Source organism: Bos javanicus, chromosome X (genome assembly GCF_032452875.1).
Source record: "Bos javanicus breed banteng chromosome X, ARS-OSU_banteng_1.0, whole genome shotgun sequence".
Taxonomy (NCBI): domain Eukaryota; kingdom Metazoa; phylum Chordata; class Mammalia; order Artiodactyla; family Bovidae; genus Bos; species Bos javanicus.
This window is the reverse complement of record NC_083897.1, coordinates 81870667-81889902: the sequence shown is the minus strand read 5'-3', so window position 1 is coordinate 81889902 and position 19236 is coordinate 81870667. Positions and strand designations below refer to the sequence as shown.

The 19236-nt window shown below is 34.8% G+C and overlaps 1 protein-coding gene and 2 non-coding genes across 4 annotated transcripts in view; 2 read left to right on the top strand and 1 right to left on the bottom strand.

Moving 5' to 3' along the window:
* TEX11 (testis expressed 11) overlaps positions 1 to 19236 on the bottom strand; it is a 203776-nt gene that overhangs the window by 20446 nt on the left and 164094 nt on the right. For both annotated transcript variants that reach the window (XM_061409806.1, XM_061409807.1), the window contains exons 26-28: positions 12151 to 12300; positions 10417 to 10525; positions 9337 to 9457 (exon numbers count right to left, since the gene is read on the bottom strand). In XM_061409806.1, coding sequence (XP_061265790.1) covers positions 9337 to 9457; positions 10417 to 10525; positions 12151 to 12300 — 380 coding nt within the window. The remainder of the gene's footprint in view (positions 1 to 9336; positions 9458 to 10416; positions 10526 to 12150; positions 12301 to 19236) is intronic.
* On the top strand, positions 10963 to 11042 carry LOC133243605 (small nucleolar RNA U2-19). Its single transcript, XR_009735155.1, has one exon. It is a non-coding gene; the product is annotated as a small nucleolar RNA U2-19 (small nucleolar RNA).
* On the top strand, positions 11185 to 11254 carry LOC133243604 (small nucleolar RNA U2-30). Its single transcript, XR_009735154.1, has one exon. It is a non-coding gene; the product is annotated as a small nucleolar RNA U2-30 (small nucleolar RNA).

Here is a 19236-nt window from a genome sequence, read left to right as displayed (position 1 = left end):
AAGATAAGCAAATCCATGCTCATAGATTGGAAGAATTAATATTGTTAAAATATCCATAGCACCCAAGCAATCTTAAGATTCAATGCAGTCCCTATCAAAATTCTAATGGCATATTTCACACAACTGGAAAAAAATTTTAAATTTGTTTGGAACCACAAAACAATCCTGAATAGCCAAAACAATCTTGAGAAAGAAGAACAAAGCTGGAGGTATATCACTTCCTGATTTCAAAGTATACAATAAAGTGATAATAATTAAATAGTATGGTCCTGGAACAAAAAGACACACAGATCAATGCAACAGATTTGACAGCCCAGTAATAATTCACTCATATAGATAATTTGGGCTTCCCTCATAGTTCAGTTGGTAAAGAATCTGAGAGAGTCATTTCCTAGGCAGGTTGTGAAGAAATGTAGGGGTCCCCAACGAGAGAGGGGTCTGGAATTCTCAAGGAGGAAGAAAGGACAAACTTTTCTTTCTTCTACATTCCTTAGGATTATGTATCCTGCCTGAGGACAGTCTCTGGATTAAACCTGGCTAATCCTGTTATTTTAAAATGTAAATTATGGGAGTAGGCCTGGTCTTTACAAGGATTATATAACAGTAATGTATCCTGCCTGAGGACAGTCTCTGGATTAAACCTTCTGGCTAATTCTGTTATCTTAAAATGTAAATTATGGGAGGAGGTCTGGTGAGGCCTTTACCACCTTCAGACATTCTTTGGATTCTTTGGAGAGTATATAACTCCATTGCTAACACTAAGCAAGCAGGTACTCTTTCTCCCCCCTTCTGATGTCTATGTCAGAAGCTTTCTCTATCTCCTTTATACTTTAATAAAACTTTATTACACAAAAGCTCTGAGTGATCAAGTCTCGTCTCTGGCCCCAGACTGAATTCTCCTCCTCCGGAGGCCAAGAATCCCAGGGTCTTTGTGTGGTTCAACAACTTTTCAAATCTACCTGCAATGCAGGAGACCAGGGTTCGATTCCTGGGTTGCGAAGATCCCTTGGAGAAGGAAATGGCAATCCACTCCAGCATTCTTGCCTGGAAAATCCCATGGACAGAGGAGCTTGGCAGGTTACAGTCCATGGGGTTGCAAGAGTCAGACACGACTTAGTGACTAAACCACCAAACCACCATAGACAATTAATTTACAACAAAGGAGCAAAGAATGGAGAAAGGACAGTCTTTTAAATAAGTGGCATTGAGAATACTGGACAGCCACATGCAAGAGAGTGAAACTATGATACTACCCTATGGCAGAAAGTGAAGAGGAGCTAAAGAGCCTCTTGATGAAAGTGAAAGAGGAAAGTGAAAAGGTTGGCTTAAAGCTCAACATCCAGAAAACTAAGATCATGGCATCTGGTCCCATCACTTCATGGGAAGTAGATGGGGAAACAGTGGAAACAGTGTCAGACTTTATTTTTTTGGATTCCAAAATGACTGCAAATGGTGATTGCAGCCATGAAATTAGAAGACGCTTACTCCTTGGAAGGAAAGTTATGACCAACGTAAATAGCATATTGAAAAGCAGAGACATTACTTTGCCAACAAAGGTCCGTCTAGTCAAGGCTATGGTTTTTCCAGTACTCATGTATGGATGTGAGAGTTGGACTGTGAAGAAAGCTGAGTGCTGAAGAATTGATGCTTTTGAACTGTGGCATTGGAGAAGACTCTTGAGAGTCCCTTGGACTGCAAGGAGATCCAACCAGTCCATCCTAAAGGAGACCAGTCCTGGGTGTTCATTGGAAGGACTGATGCTGAAGCTGAAACTCCAATACTTTGGCCACCTCATGCGAAGAGTTGACTCGTTGGAAAAGACTCTGATGCTGGGAGGGATTGGGGGCAGAAGGAGAAGGGGACGACAGAGGATGAGATGGTTGGATGGCATCACCGACTCAATGGACATGAGTTTGAGTAAATTCCGGGAGTTGGTGAGGGAGGCCTGGCATGTTGTGATTCATGGGGTCTCAAAGAGTCGGACACAACTGAGTGACTGAACTGAACTGAGACACTATCTTACACCATACACAAAAATGAACTCAAAATGGATTAAAGACTTGAATGTAAGACCTGAAACCATAAAAGTCCTAGAAGAAAGCATAGGCATTAAACTCACTGGTCTTAGTGATGTTTTTGTGGATCAGTCTCCAAAGACAAGGAAAACAAAAGACAAACAAATGGGACTACATCAACCTAAAACGCTTCTTCACAGTAAAGGAAATCATCATCAAAACACAGAAGCAACCTACTGAATTGGGGAAGATATTTATAAATCATATACCTGATAAAGGGTTAATATCCAAACTATATAAACAACTCATACAACTCAAAAAAAACACAACAACAATTGATTTAAAAATGGGCAGAGGAAACGAAACAAAACAGAAAAATGGGCAGAGGACCTGAGTAGACATTTTTCTAAAGGATACATACAGATGCCCAAGAGGCACAGAAAATGATGCTCAACATCATCATTAGAGAAGTGAAAGTCAAAATCACAATGAGATACTACCTCATATCTATTAAAATGGCTATTATCAAAAAGACAACAAGTGTTGGAGGGCACATGGAGAAAAGACAATCTTTGGGCACTGTTGGCTGGAATGTGCAGTTATTATGGAAAACAGTATGGAGATTATTTTAAAACTTTAGAATAGGTCTACCATGTTATCCAACTATTCCACTTTGGGAATTTATCCCAAGAATATGAAACAATAATTAAAAATGATATCAATATATGTGCCCCATGTTCACTGCAGCATTTATTATTTTTTATGGCTGAGTAGCATTCCACATGTAGACACAATGTAATGCTATTCAGCCATAAAAAATAATACATCTTGCCATTTGTGATAATATGTATTGAGAATATTATGTTAAATGAGTCTTAAGGAAAAAATATGCTATGATTTCACTCATATGTAGAATCTAAAAAATAAAAACAAAACAAATTCATAGATATAGAGATTATACTGGTGGTTATTCACTCATATGTAGAATCTAAAAAATAAAAACAAAACAAATTCATAGATATAGAGATTATACTGGTGGTTACCAGAGGGGAAGAGCACTGGGAATTGGGCAAAAGGAGTCAATTGTATGGTGATAAATGGTAACTATGCTTTTTGGGGTAAACACTTTGTAGTATATGCCAATGTTGAATTATAATGTTGTATACCTGAAACTTTTAATAAAAAAGGGAACATTAAAAAAGAGAGATTGGCAAAGTAGATGAAAGAAACATGTTGTTTATATGCTATCTACAAAAAATTTACTTCAAATAGGAAGGCTGAAAGTAAAAGGATGGAAATAGGTATATTATGTAAACATTAATCAAAGGATAGAAAGAGCTGCAATATTAATATTAGTCATTATAGACTTCAGAGAAAAGAAAATTACTCATGATATAGAGGGACATTATACAATGATAAAAGGTGAAATCCACAAAGAAGACATAGCAATAATAAATGTGTATGAATCCAATAACAGAGTCACAAAATACATGAAGCAAAAACCAGTAAGCATGAGAAGAGCTAGGCAACTTCACACTTTAAGTCGAATATTTCAACATGTCTACTCAACAAATAATAGAACAATTAGCCAGAAAATAAGGAAACATATACAAGAACTTGGTGACACCATTAACCAGAGAGATCTAATCAACATTTATAGAATACTCTTCCCAACAACAGCAGAATACACATTCTTTTCAAGTGCCCATGGAACATTTGGTAAGTTAGATCATATCCAGGGCCATAAAAAAATCTCAAACATTTTAAATAACTGAAATTATACAAGTTGTGTTCTCTGACCACAGTGGAACAAAACTAGAATTTAATAACAGAAAGATAATAGGAAAATCTGTAAACACTTAGAAACTAAACAATACATTTCAAAGTAATCTATGGATTAAAGAGGAAGTCTCAAGGGAAATTAAAAAAATACACTGAGTTAAATGAAAATGAAAATACAACATAGCAAAATTTGTGGGCTACAGCTAAAGTAGTACAGTAAGGGAAATTTACAGCACTAAAAGCATATATTAGAAAAGAAGAAAAATCTCTAATTTATGTTCCCATCTCAAGAAGCTAGAAAAGAAGAGCAAACTAAATGCAAAGCAAGTAGAAGGAAATAAATAATAAAGATAAGAGCATAAATTAATGAGACTGAAAACACAAAGTAGAGAAAAATCATTGGAGGAGATGGTGCTTTGATAAGGTGAATAAAATTTACTAACTCTAGGCAAGAATGACAGAGAAAAAAGGGAAGATTTAAATTATAAACATCAGAAACAAAACAGTAGATACCACTACAGACACTGCACGCATCAAAATAATAATAAAGGAATAATAATGCAAAGAAGTCTATACACCTAAATTTGACAACTTAGAAGAAACAGGTCACTTCACTGAAAAATATAAATTACCATAAATCATCCAATATAAAATAGATAATGTGAACAGCTCTATAATTATTAAGGAAATGGAATTTGTAGTTTTAAAACTCTTGGAAAGATCTCTAGCTAAACTGCAGAGTTCTACCAAACATTTAGAAAAGACTGACATAGATTCTACACAATCTTTTCCAAAAATATTAAATTTTATGAATCTAGTATTATTCTGATATCAAAACCAAAGACTGTACAGGTAAAAACTACCAAACAATATCCCTCATGAATATAGGGGAAAAAAAACTTAACAATATGCTGGCAAACAGAATTTAGTAATATATAAAAAGAATTTACACTATGACCATGTGGGGTTTATTCCAACAATGCAAGGCTGGTTTAATATTTGAAATCAGTCAATATAACCCCTCATATTAACAGTTTAAAGAAGAAAAATCACATGCTCATATCAATTGGTAAATGAAAAGCATGTGACAAAATTCTGTACTCATTCATGAAACTCAGAAAAAAAGGAATAAGGGAGAACTTTCTTAACTTGATCAAGAGCCTCTACAAAAATCCTATGGCTAACATTATACTTAATGATGAATATCCACTTTCATCACTCTTACTAACATGGTGCTGAAAGTTCTAGTCTGTGCAATAAGGCAAGAAAGGGAAAGAGAAGGCATATTGATCGGAAAGTAAGAAATAAAACCATCCCTATCTGAAGATTAGATGGTTGTTTACACAGAAAATCCTGAAGAATCTTCAAATAAATTGTATTTCTTCATACTAGAAATTAACACATGGACACCATTTACAATCACTCAAAAAAAAAAAAAAAAAAACCAACACACAACCCCCACAACACTTAGATGTAAATCTAACAACACATATATGGGATTTGTATGTTGAAAATTATATAATGCTGATGAAAGAAATAAAGAATCTAAATAAATGAAGAGACATATCCTGTTCATGGGTTGGAAGATTCAATATAATAAAGGCATCAACTCTTTTTAAAAACTGACATATAATTTAAGATGTCAATTCTTGATATATAGTGTACCAGGTTGGATGTAGCTCCCCCTCCAAATTCATATCCTTCCTGGTACCTCCATCATATGATCATATTTGGAAATAGGGTCACTATAGATGTAATTAAGTTGAGATCATACTGAAGTAGAGTGAACCCTTAATCCAGTAATGGATGTGCACTTATGAGAAAAAGAAAAAGACAGACAGATGGGGAGAATGCCATGTGGTGACAGAGACTGGAGTGATAAATCTATAAGCTAAGGAATGCCAAGGTTTGACAGCAACCACCAAAAGACAGGAAGAAGCAAAGAAGGATCCTCCCCATAGAGCCTATGGAGAGAGTACACCCTGCTAACACCTTGATTTTCAGATTTCTAGCCTCCAGAACTGTGAGAGAATAAATTTCTCCTATTATAAGTTACCCAGTTTGTGGCAATTTGTTACAGCAGTCCTAGGAATCAAATACAGTTTAATGCAATTCCTATCAAAATCCCGGGAGGAATTTTTGTTGATTTAGAGACGATTACTCTAAAATGAATATAGAAAGTCAATGGAACTAGACAGCTTATAACAATTATGCAATAGAACAATAAAGTTGGTGCAATCACTCTACTTGCTTTTAAGACATTATAGTAATCAGGACTGTATGGTACTGGCAGAAGGATTAACACATAGAGAAAATGAAGAACCCAGTAACAGACTCACATAAGTATATCCAACCGATTTTTGTCAAAAGTACAAAAGCAATTTAATGGAGGAAAGACAGCCTTGTCAACAAACGGTGCTAAGACAACTGGATATCGTAAGCGAAAATGAACCTCAACCTAAATCTCACAACTCACACAAAAATTAACTTGAAATGTATTATGAACTTAAATGTAAAACATAAAGCTTAAAAAAAGAGGAGAAAATCTTTAGGATATAGGGCTAGGCACAAAGTATACTAAATACCAACTTGAACTGAAATTCCTAGCAAGAGCAAATAAATAAATAAGATGTGTTCTGATGGAAAGAGTTCTGAAATTGAGGTCAGACAGTTCTAATTCTTTCATTCACTAGTCGTACAAACTTAGGCAAATTGGTAACTTGACATTTTTGAATCTTAAAAATCTCTCATTTGTAAATCAAGGATAATACGTATTGCCTGCTTCATAGAATTACTGAGGGTGGGGTGGTCAAATGAAATAATGGATGTAAGAATGCACTGTAAAATGTAAAACATGATACTGTGGGCCTGAGGTTTTATGTTTGTGCAACAGCCATTTTGCCACTGTATGGACATACTTGATAAAGGTTATCTGCTTAATAAATAATGAATGAGTGACTGGTCGTCAGAAAAGTCAAACAAGGGCAAATTTTTTTCCCAAGCATTTAAAACAAAAGGGGTGCACACCACATTCAATCAAACAGTAAAAACCAACATATACTATATAAGGAGATAGAGGGTTATTAAATATATGCATAAAAAGCTAACTATTCCATCACGTTTTAGAGAATTAACAATTATGGTGGGAGACTGGTCAAAAAAGTACAAAAATATTAACCTAACAGGCAATTCAAGAGTCAGAGAGATGGAACAGTAATACATTAGACAGAATAAAAGTGGCAAAAACAAAATGCTCAGAGCAGTTCTGACCTTATATAGAGACTATGGAAATTGATCAATTTGAATTTATAGTACAATTTAATTTTAGTTTGTATTCGTTACTATGGCAAACACATCTGAAGGTCCAGATGAGGCTCATGGCTTAGAAATTAAATTATTTCTTCTTCCAAAAGGAAGTTAAGATGAGGAAAAAAAAAAGATGTATGTATCTCCAAAATGTTCAATGCTGAAGTTTTTTTTTAAACTTAAATTCACACTGGCCATAATTACATAGTTCCAAAATTCTGGGTTTCTGCAAGACGATGCTAGTTTGTACCAGGTTGTCACCCTGCTATATTATTCCACCATCTGTTGTGGTTTGCAGACATTTGTATATGAAGAAGCAGTTGGGCAAGTCAGGATCCTTGGATATTAACATGGACTCAAATAATGACTTTTTGTGTGACTTTAAGCAGGCCATTTAACCTTCTTAATATTTTATAGCTCCCTTACAATACCAATACTACCTTACATGTATATGAGCTGCTAAAGTTCACAACACATATTATTATTTCAGTTGATCCTTAGAACCTCAGTGTAGGAGTAAGAGAAAGTATTATTTCCATTTTACATGAGAAAACTAAAGTCAAACAGCAGAGGAAGAATAACCTTGTGCAAAAACAAACAAATAAGAAACCATTTAGACCCTTACCTCATACACCATAAACAAAAATTAACTCAAAATGAATCACAGACCAACATGTATGAAATAAGGGTATAAAAGCTACAAGAAAAAAATAGAAGAAAATCTTCATAATTTTGGAATAGGCAAAGACTTCTTATCATGACTAAAAACATGACCCATAAAAGAAAAGATGACAAATTGGGCTTCATCAAAATTCAGAACATTTGCTTTTTAAATAATGCCACTAAAAAATGAAAAGACAAGCCAGAGACTGGGAGATAATACTTACAAACAGTATATTTGATAAAGGATTTGTATCTAGAATACATAAAGAACTCTTAAAACTCACTGAGAATCCAATTTTAAAAATGGGAAAATAATTGAATAGGTATCTTTCCAAAGAACAAATGGTCAATAAGCACATGAAAAAAAGATCAACAGTGTTAGCTACCAAGGAAGTTCAAATAAAAACCACAATGCGCTACCATTACATACCCAGTAGGATGGCTATAATAAAAGAATATGGACAATAAGAAGCACTGATAAGGATGTAAAGAAATTAGAACTCTCATACACTGCTGATAGGAACATAAAATTGATCAACAACTTTGGGAAACAGATTGCAATTCCTCAAAAAGTTAAATACAGAGCATTACCATATAACCCATTAATTCACATACTCTAGAGAATTGAAAACCCTTGAAAGCAAAGACTTATCCACAAATGTTCATAGTAGCATTATTTATTATAGCCATAAAGTGGAAACAAAGTATTTATCAACTAGTGAACAAAATGTGGCATACTGATTCAACAGAATAGTATTCTATTTATTCAGCAATAAAAAGGCCATTCCTTTACATTACTGATACATGCTACAGCATGGGTGAACCTCAAAAACAGTAAGCTAAATTGAAAGAAGCCAGACACAAGAGGTCACAAGTATGATTTCATTTATATGAAGTATCTAGAAAGAGAAAATCTATAGAGATAAAAAGTAGATCAGTGGTTCCTTGGATCTGAAAATGGAAGCAGGGATTAACTGCAAACAGGCAATGGGAAACTTTGTGGGTAATGGAAATACTCTTAAAACTGGAGTATGGTGACAGCTGCATAACCATAAATTTACTAAAAATCATGGAATTATACACAAACAATGAGTGAATTTTATGGTATGTAAATTACATCTTAATAAAGCTAATTTGAAAATTACTGAATTAAACCTGCACTGAAGAGAAAATCAGCAGAGGAGGGACTAAAATACAGGTCGTCTTCAGTGTTCCTTCCACTCTATTACCTATCTCAGAAGTGGCAGAGTAACAACAAACTTTTCCAGAGTTAGTATGATCACAAGGAAATAACAATTCTACCAGATTTGAAAATGCAAAATAATTAAAAATGCCAGATGGTACACTTTGACTTATTCCATAGTACACTTGTATTAGAAATTTTCTACTTTTAACTATTAATATTTACTTTTCACAAACCCAGGGAAATTTTATAGTATGTAACCACATTTTAAAGTGAATTTATTCACCATAAAACTCATATCAAAAAGCATTATTCTATGTAATTTCTAACACACAAGAAAACTCAATTCTTTAAAATTAGCTTAAAGTTTAATATTGTTTGACTTACGGTTTGGCTAATAAAGATCAGAGCATCTTCAAAATTGCCCCAAATTTCTTCCATGGGACAGAGTTCTGTATTCGGCACCCCATCTGGCACTAAGAGGTTAACCAAGCTGTGCATACATTGGCTGAAAATCAAAAAGAGAAAACTCATCCCATAAGGAAAGAAATCATTGACTTCATGGCTGAGACAAGTAAAATCTGGACCTCATCCCAGACTAAGAGCTTCAAAACACGTCTGTTCTTCCTTCAATTTTATCTGGCCTCCAAGCTCAACGACAGATTTTTGAAGATATAAAAGGGGCTGACCAATCCTTCATTTTATTATGCCTATGGCTGTCTTTCACTTTTTTTCTAGTTTCCTGAACTAAGGAGTTGTGTCTGTTTACTATATTTTATGAGCTGGTTTAATCTACATGCACTTTAAAGCATCTCATTACTCATTACATTCTCAAATGGGGAAAGGGAATTGGATTTAAACTGGGAATAATTCCAGGAGAACTGTCTCTCATGTCTCAGAAAAGGAAGACTGTTATGAAGTTTTCCAGAGAAAAATCACACAATATCTATTTTCCCCACATATTGGGAATAGAGAACATAAAATCTCCAATAAATATTATTTTATATTATGTACAGCACTTATTGGTCCTTAAAAGAAAGGTGCTTAGAAAAAAATATGAGGCAAATGTGCCAAAATGTTAGTGTCCGTTAAATTTGAGCAGTGGATACATTGGTGCTTGTTATATTAATCTTTGTACTTTTCTGTACAATCGGCATATTTAGTACTAAAAGAAAGGTACCAACACTTAATCAATAATTTTATTATATATAAAGACTCACAAAAGTAACTTTCTCCTTCTTTTTCTCCTTTGGGACAACCAGATTCCTTCACCTTTGCCTCAGTCTGTAACACAACTCTAAATGTGGAGCTGTTCTGCGGGCTGAGGACTTTTTAGTCCAGGAGTTACAAGAGTACCCCAATCATCTTTTGCACCAGTTGAGTATGATTGATAACAAATGGGACACTAATTATAGCACTTTTGGCTATCAAAAAGCTAGGATTCCATGTTGAATTATATTTACCAACCTGTATCTCACAACATCAATTGATTCCTTCCTTTTGTAGAAAAACAAAGCCTTTTTCAAGGCCTTCAGAGCAATAGAAGGATAGCATGCAGGCATTTCCATGGCCAATGCTACAAGAAGGAAAGCAAAAAGATTGTGAACATCATAATTTCATCCACTGAGTTTTCATCCTAGGTTACAACTTGTTTTCTCTAATGAAACTGACCGGAAACAAATACAAAAACAAACACGAAATTCCAAAAATGAATTTCATAATATGATGAACCCGTGGTGGCTTTCAGAGATAGTTTCTACTTTCTGGGCAGAGTAACATGGTAGGATCACTAGGTATATATATATATATATGTATTTCCCCCCCGCCCCCCAGTAAACATCAACAGAGAACCTACTGTTTCTGTGACTCAGCACACAGTTATATAGGCGAAATAATAATCTTATGAACCAAAGTGAAGGAGGGGCACATGAAGAAAAAACAGAAAGCAGATCAGTAAAAAGGTACTAATCAAAAACACATTTATATTCTCCACGATCTGCTTTTACTGAAGTGGATCAATAATGAAAGTAGTCAAATCTGAACATCAGAAAACCTCTTAGTTTACCAGATGCATGGTCTTTATAGTTCCAAAAAGCAAAAGAAAAATGTTTTTAAAACATTAAGGTGGGCATGTGTGTGTGCATCTGTAAAGGTAACAGTGGATAATTGAGAACTTACTGGTGGGTGAATGAGAGTGGACTGAGGGTGTGTATATATGAAATGCTGATCCGTTCTGAGCAATGATGAAAAGGTTTTACTATAGACCTTTATAACTATGAAAATTTCTACACTTGATCTGAGCTCAGAATTAATGAAAAAAAAAAAAAACACCTAGATTTTTACTACAATATACTGTTTCTATCTAATATTAAAAACAGGAAACCCTTGGCATAAGAATACATATCAAAGATAAAACTCTCAAAACTTCTAGATGCATTCACCAGGCTTCTAGAATTGGAGTTCCATTATACAAGGAGCAGTGGTCACCATCACATAGCTATAAGGTATACACCACCAGCTCCATGCTCCTAGAAATTCTGTCTTGGCAAGACAAGGAAAGGCAAATGTGACTCTTGTACATTTGGGGCTATCCAATACCTTTACTAGCCATATACAGGCTCCTGAGGAGGGTGAAAGATATAAAGGGAAGATAATTAGGCCATGTCTTGCAGTATATCCCCACAAAGGCTGAGTCCCCAAATACCACTTATAGCCCAACGAAAAATTTGAGGTTGGCAATTATGTTAAAAATACCACCAATATTTCTCTGTACACTTTAATAAATAAGATTATATCACCTTTGATTAGTGAAGCAGGTGATTATCTATTTCTAGCTAGCTGAGCAAAACTTTCTTAAGTTTGAGCTACTATCCCTATTGTGTAGTTACATTATTTGATTCTACACAAAATAAATATAAGTACCCATTATGAGCAATGCACATGGTTAGGGTTTACAAGTACAACAAATGTAAGTAATTATTATTCATGATTCTAAGGAGCTTATAATTTCATATAAAGAATAAGATAAACACAAATAATTGTAATACAGAATAGTTCAAGAATGCTATTAGAGAAGGAGAACAAAGTTCTATGGGGGTACATTGCTTCCCACCTGGATGAAAGAGAGGAGAGAGAGAAGAAAGAAAAATGTAGTATGATTTAAATGGGTACCAGCCTTCCAAAAACAAATTTAGCTCTTACCTGCCATTGTTTCAAATGCTTTACTTTCCAAAGTAGGTAGTTCCCACACTGGTTCCAGGAAGTGGTCCAGTAATGGGTCATTCAGTTTGGCTCTCACTTCAAACTCATACAGAATAAGCAACGTCTCGCATGGATCTCTTGAGAAGTCCCCTAAGAAAGAGGCAAAAACGCAACATTCTCTGTGATTACATTTCATTATTCTCTGCTATTCTACTCTCTTCTGGGGAGATTTTCCTATTGAGGAAAATTAATTCTACTTACAATTTGAGGTTATCTCAGCTCCTTTAGATATATCTTTTACATTTGTAAATCTATAAACTTACCAATACTTTCACACCCTGAAATGCATTCGCTAAAGTTGTCTACATTTCCTGAAATTATTGCCATGATATTTCTAAATAGCCTGGAAAACTCCTGCTGCTATCTAATTCAAATATAATGTTTGCCTGCCTTACTTTAATGACTGAGTTAACCAGAAGGTCCAGTGAAATATAAAACAACTGTAGTTTTATTTTCAACTAAGTAAGGGAAAGTTTCTAAACTGTTTCACTTAGTCAGTCAGTAATATTTATTTCTTGGTTATTACCATGGGCAGAATCTTGTATCAGGTGGCATATATCATACTATGTAAGTTGGTTTCCAATCACCCTTATTAGACTGAACATTTTCAAAAGTTTTGAAGTATAGCATATATACAATAAACAAGTATATTAATCTTAAAAGTGTGAATTTTAAATCTTAAAACAGTGAATTTTTATGTCTGTTAAAACCCATATAACCACTACCCAAATCATGATAAAGAACACTTCCAACACTCGTGCTCCTTTCCAGTTAATACCACCTTGCAGAGTTAACAACTATTTTGACTTCTATCACTACTGATTGTTATTTTTATTACTGAACATCAGTGACAGCATGTAGAACTATAACCATCTTTTGAATATTGACCTGTATCCTGTGACTTGCTTAATTCATTACTAGTTCCTATAACTCTTTTGGTAGATTCTTTGGACTTTCTATAAAGAGAATTATGTGTCCTCTGCAAATACATATAGTTTTATTTTATCTTTTTCACTCTACACATCTTTTCTCACTCTTTTGCTTGCCTTATTGCGTTGGTTAGAACCACCAGGATGATGATGACCAGGAGTAGTGAGACTAGATATTCTTGACTTGTTTACGTCCTTCAGTTCAATCGCTCGGTTGTGTCCGGCTCTTTGCGACCCCATGAATCGCAGCGCCAGGCCTCCCTGTCCATCACCAACTCCCGGAGTTCACTCAGACTCACGTCCATCAAGTCAGTGATGCCATCCAGCCATCTCATCCTCTGTTGTCCCCTTCTCCTCCTGCCCCCAATCCCTCCCAGCATCAGTCTTTTCCAATGACTCAACTCTTCGCATGAGGTGGCCAAAGTACTGGAGTTTCAGCTTTGGCATCATTCCTTCCAAAGCAATCCCAGGGCTGATCTCCTTCAGAATGGACTGGTTGGATCTCCTTGCAGTCCAGGGACTCTCAAGAGTCTTCTCCAACACCACACTTCAAAAGCATCAATTCTTCGGTGCTCAGCTTTCTTCACAGTCCAACTCTCACATCCATACATGACCACTGGAAAAACCATCGCCTTGACTAGACGGACCTTTGTTGGCAAAGTAACGTCTCTGCTTTTCAATATGCTATCTAGGTTGGTCATAACATTCCTTCCAAGAAGTAAGTGTCTTTTAATTTCATGGCCGCAGTCACCATCTGCAGTCATTTTGGAGCCCAAAAAAATAAAGTCTGACACTGCTTCCACCGTTTCCCCATCTACTTCCCATGAAGTGATGGGACTGGATGCCATGATCTTCGTTTTCTGAATGTTGAATTTCTGAACATTTTCTGAATGTTTACGTCATTAGAGAGAAAGTATTCAGTCTTTCATCATTAAAATGACATTAGCTGTAGGTTTTATTTTTTATGGATGGCTTTTATCAGGTTAAGGAACTTCCCTACTATTCCTGTTTAGTTGAGAGTTTCTATAATAAATGGATATTGAATCTTATCACTTAATCTGTTGATATGGTGAATTAACTGAGTTTATAATGTTGAAACCAGGACAAATCTCACTTGGTTAAAATCTGTTAGACTTTGAATTCAATGGGTTATCTGTTTCTTCTTGTGGGAGTTTTAGTAGTTTGACTTTCAAAGGAATTTGTGAGTCTCATCTAACCCTTCAAATTAATGGGCATAAATTTGTTCAGAATATCCCCTTGTTATCTTTTTGTAATGTCTGTAGGATCTGCAGTGATGTCTACACTATCATTCTTGGCATTGTTAATTTGTGTCTTGATCTGCCTGGTTAGAGGTTTCTCAATTGCATTGACAAACAGCAACAACAAAACAGCTTTTGTTTTCATCAATTTTATCAATTGTTTCCGGTTTTAAATCTTATTGACGTCTGCTTATATTATTCCTTTCATTCTGCTTAATTTGGTTCAATTTGATCATTTTTCCCTGGTTTTTTAAGGTGAAGGCTTAGATTATTTAAGATATTTTTCTAATTGAGGCATTTAATTTTACAAACTTTTGTCTAAACACTACTTTAGCTGTACCTCCAAATTTTTATATGCTGTGTTTTCATTTACTTCCTTTCAAACTATTTCTAACTTCCTCTATGAATTTATCTTTGATCCATTTGATTATTTAAAAGGACATTAAAAAAAACCTGAAGAAACAGAATCACAGACTTAGAGAATAAACTTATGATTGCCAGGGGGAAGGATGGGGGGAAGGGATAGGGGGTTTGTAATGGCCAGGCACACACTGTTATATATTATATGAGTGAAGTAAGAAAAAGAAAGACAAATATCATATAGTAATGTATACACATGGAATCTAGAAAGATGGTACTGATGAACCTATCATCAAGGCAGCAATGGAGACACAGACAGAGAGAACAGATCTGTGGATATGGGGGTGGGGTGGGGAAATGGAATGAATTGAGAGAGTAGCATTGAAAATATATATTATCATATGTAAAATTAGATAGCCCCTGGAAATTTACTGTATGATGCAGGGAGCTCAAATCAGGTGCTCTGTAATAACCTAGAGGGGTGGGATGGAGACTTAAGTGGGAGGGGACATATGGATACCTATGGCTGATTCATATTGATGTTTGGCAGAAACCAACACAATACTGTAAAGCATTGATCCTCCAATTAAAATTAAATAATTTTTTTAAAAAGAAAAAACTGAAAAAATAAAATGGATAACCAACAGGGACCTACTGTATAGCACAGGGAACTCTGCTCAATGTTATGTAGAAGCCTGGATGGAAGAGAGTTTGCGGGAGAATGGATATATATATATGCATGGCTGAGTCCCTTTGCTACCCACCTGAAACTATCACAACACTGTTAATTGGCTATATTCCAATACAAAATAAAAAGTTTAATAAAAAAGATATAGAAGTGAAGCATAGTTGATTTACAATATTGTTAGTTTTAGGTGTACAACAGAGTGATTCAATATTTTTACAGGCTACATTCAATTTTAAGTTATTACAAAACAATGGCTATATTTCACTGTGCTGTACAATACATCCTTGCTGCTTGTCTGTTTTATTATTATTTTTACTTTACAATATTGTATTGGTTTTGCCTTACATCAACATGCATCCACCAGTAGTTTGTACATGTTAATTCCATACTCCTGTATTGCCCCCTCCCCCTTCACTTTCCCTATGGGTAACCATTAGTTTGTTCTCTATATCTGTGAGTCCATTTCTGTTGTTATGTACATTGGTTTGTTTACTTTTTTTAGGTTCCACATATAAGGGATAACAGAGTATTTGTCTTCTTCTGTCTGACTTATTTCACTAGTGTAATATTCTCTAGGTCCATCCACGTTACAAATGCAGATTTCATTCTTTTTAATGGCTGAATAATATTCCATTGTGGGCTCAGTGGTGAAGAATCCACCTGCCAATGCAGGAGACATAGGTTTGATCCCTGGTTTGGGAAGATCCCCTGAAGAGGGAAATGGCAACCCACTCCAGTATTCTTGCCTGGGAAATCCAATGGACAGAGGAGCCTGGCGGGCTATAGTCCATGTGGGTCACAAAAGATTCAGACATGACTTAGTAACTAAACAACAGCAACATTCCATTGTGTGTATATATACACACATACACACACATTTATGCACACCACATCTTCTTTATCCATTCATCTGTTCACAGGTTGCTTCCCTACCTTGGTTATTCTAAATAATCCTGTTATGAACGTTGGGGTGCATGTATCTTTTTGAATTTTTTTTTTCCAGATACATACACAGGAAGGAATTACATGGTAGTATGGTAGTTCTATTTTTAGTTTTTTGAGGAATTTCAATTTACATTCCCACCAACAGTGTACAAGGGTTCCCTTTTCTCCACATCTTCACCAATGTTTGTTATTTGAGGTCTTTTTGAGACCCGCCATTCTGACAGGTATCAGATGGTATCTCACTGTGGTCTTGATTTGCATTTCTCCAATGATTAGTGGTATTAAGCATCTTTTCATGTGCCTGTTAGACATCTGTATGTCTTCTTTGGAAAAATGTCTGTTTAGGACTTCTGCCCATTTTTAATTGAGATTTTTTTTTATACTGAGTGTATGAGCTGTGTATATATTTTAGATATTAACATCTTATTGATCATATCCTTTGCAAGTATTTTCTCCCATTTCATAGTTTGTCTCTTCGTTTTGTCAATGGTTTCCTTTGCAGTGCAAAAGTTTTTATGATTAACTACACCCCATTTATTTGTTTTTGCCTTTATTTCTTTTGCCTTAGGAGACAGATTTGAAAAATATTTCTATAATTTATGTCACAGAGTGTTCTGCCTATGTTCTCTTCTAGGAGTTTTATGGTTTTAGGTCTTACATTTAGGCCTTTAATCCATTTTTAGTTTATTTTTGTATTTGGTGTGCAGAAATGTTCTAATCTCATTGTTTTACATGTGGCTGTACAGTTTTCCCAGCATCACTTATTGAAGAGACTGTCTTTTCTCCATTGTATATTCTTAACTCCTTTGTCATAGATGAACTGACCAGAGGTGTATGGGTTACTTTCTGGGTTCTCTATTCTGTTCCATTGATCTGTGTGTCCGTTGTTTTGGCAGTGCCATATTGTTTAGATTACTGTAGCTTTGAGCATAGTCTGAAGTCAGGGAGCATGATACCCCCCGTTTTGTCCTTTTTTCTCAAGATTGCTTTGGCAGTTCAGGGTCTCTTGTGGTTCCATATAAATTTTAGGATTATTTATTCAAGTTCTGTGAAAAATGTCATGAGTATTTTGATAAGAATTGCCTCAAATCTGTAGATCACTTTGGGTGTATGGACATTTGAACAATATTAATTATCCCAATCCAAGAACAGGAAAAAATCTTTCCATTTCTTTGTATAATTTTAAAATTGCTTCATCAATGTTTTATAGTTTTCAGAGTAACCTAGGTATTTTATTCTTTTCATGTGATTTTATTCAGGATTGTTTTCTTGCTTTATCTTTCTGATAGTTCATAATTAGTGTATAGAAAAGTAACAGATTTCCGTATATTAGTTTTATATCCTGCAACTTTACTGAAGTCATTTATCAGTCCTAACAGTTTTTTTGGTGAAGAATTTAGGGTTTCTTCTATACAGTATAATCTCATCTGCAAGTAGTGAGTTTTACTTCTTCCCTTCTAATTTGGATGCTTTTTTTTTCTCTTTTTCTGGTCTGATTGCAGTGGCTAGAACTTCCAATGCTACATTAAACAGAAGTAGTGAGAAAGGGCATCCTTGTCTTGTACCTGGTCTTACAAAAAAGACTTCCATTATTTCCTTGTTGAGTATGAGTGAGTTTATCATAAATGGCCTTAATTATGTTGATACATGTTCCCTTTATATCATAATACCATAATGAAGAGCCTGCGTATCACAGTGAAAGATCCTGCATGCCATAATGAAGATCCTGTGTTCTACAACTAATACTGGAGGCAGTCAAATAAATAAATATTAAAAAATAAAGTATCTTATCTGATATTAATACAGGCATTCCAGTTTTCTTTTGATTAATGTTTGCATAGTGTTTGCATAGAAGTATGTTATTTCATTTCCAAATATATATTTGGAAATAAAAATATAAACCATACATATATTTTATATTATAGATTTATCATTTAATTCCATTATGGTAAGAGAAAATACTTTTTATATTTTAATATTTTTAACCCTTTTCTGGTTTGTTTAGGTTTAGAATGTGGTATATGTTCAATGATCCACATGCATCTGAAAATAAATGTGTATTCTGGTGTAGAGCATTCTATGTCAATTAGATCAAGTTGACTGATAGTATTACTTATGTCTTCTACACCCTTGTTGAGTATCTATTGACTTATTATACTGATTACTGAGTATACTGGAGTCTCCAACCACAGGGTGGATTTCTCTAGTCTTCCTTTCAGTTCTATCAGCTTTTGCTTCATGTATTTTCAAGTTCTGTCATTAGGTAAATTACACATTTAGGATAGTTATGTTGTCATGCTTAATTGATCACTTTTTCATTATATCCCTCCTTATCCCTAGTGATATTCCTTGTTTTAAAGCATCTTTTCTGGGGATTTCCCTGATGGTCCAGTGGTTAAGAATCTGCCTTCCAATGCAGGGGATGCAGGTTCAATCCCTGGTCAGGGAACTAAGAGCCCACATGTAGTAGGGCAACTAAGTCCATGTGGCACAACTACTGAGCCAGTGCACAACCAGAGAAGCCTGCATGCCATAATGAAGAGCCTGCGTATCACAATGAAAGATTCTGCGTGCCATAATGAAGATCCTGTGTTCTGCAACTAATACTGGAGGCAGTCAAACAAATAAATATTTAAAAAAAAGTGTCTTATATGATATTAATATAGGCATTCCAGTTTCCTTTTGATTAATGTTTGCATAGTGTATCATTTTCAGTTCCTTTTATTTTTAACTTATCTATATACTCATATTTAAGTGAGTTTCTTATAGACAGCATGCAGTTGATGTTGATTTTTTAGCCAATCTTATATTCTTTTTTTCTTTTCTTGATCTTTTAATTGGTGTA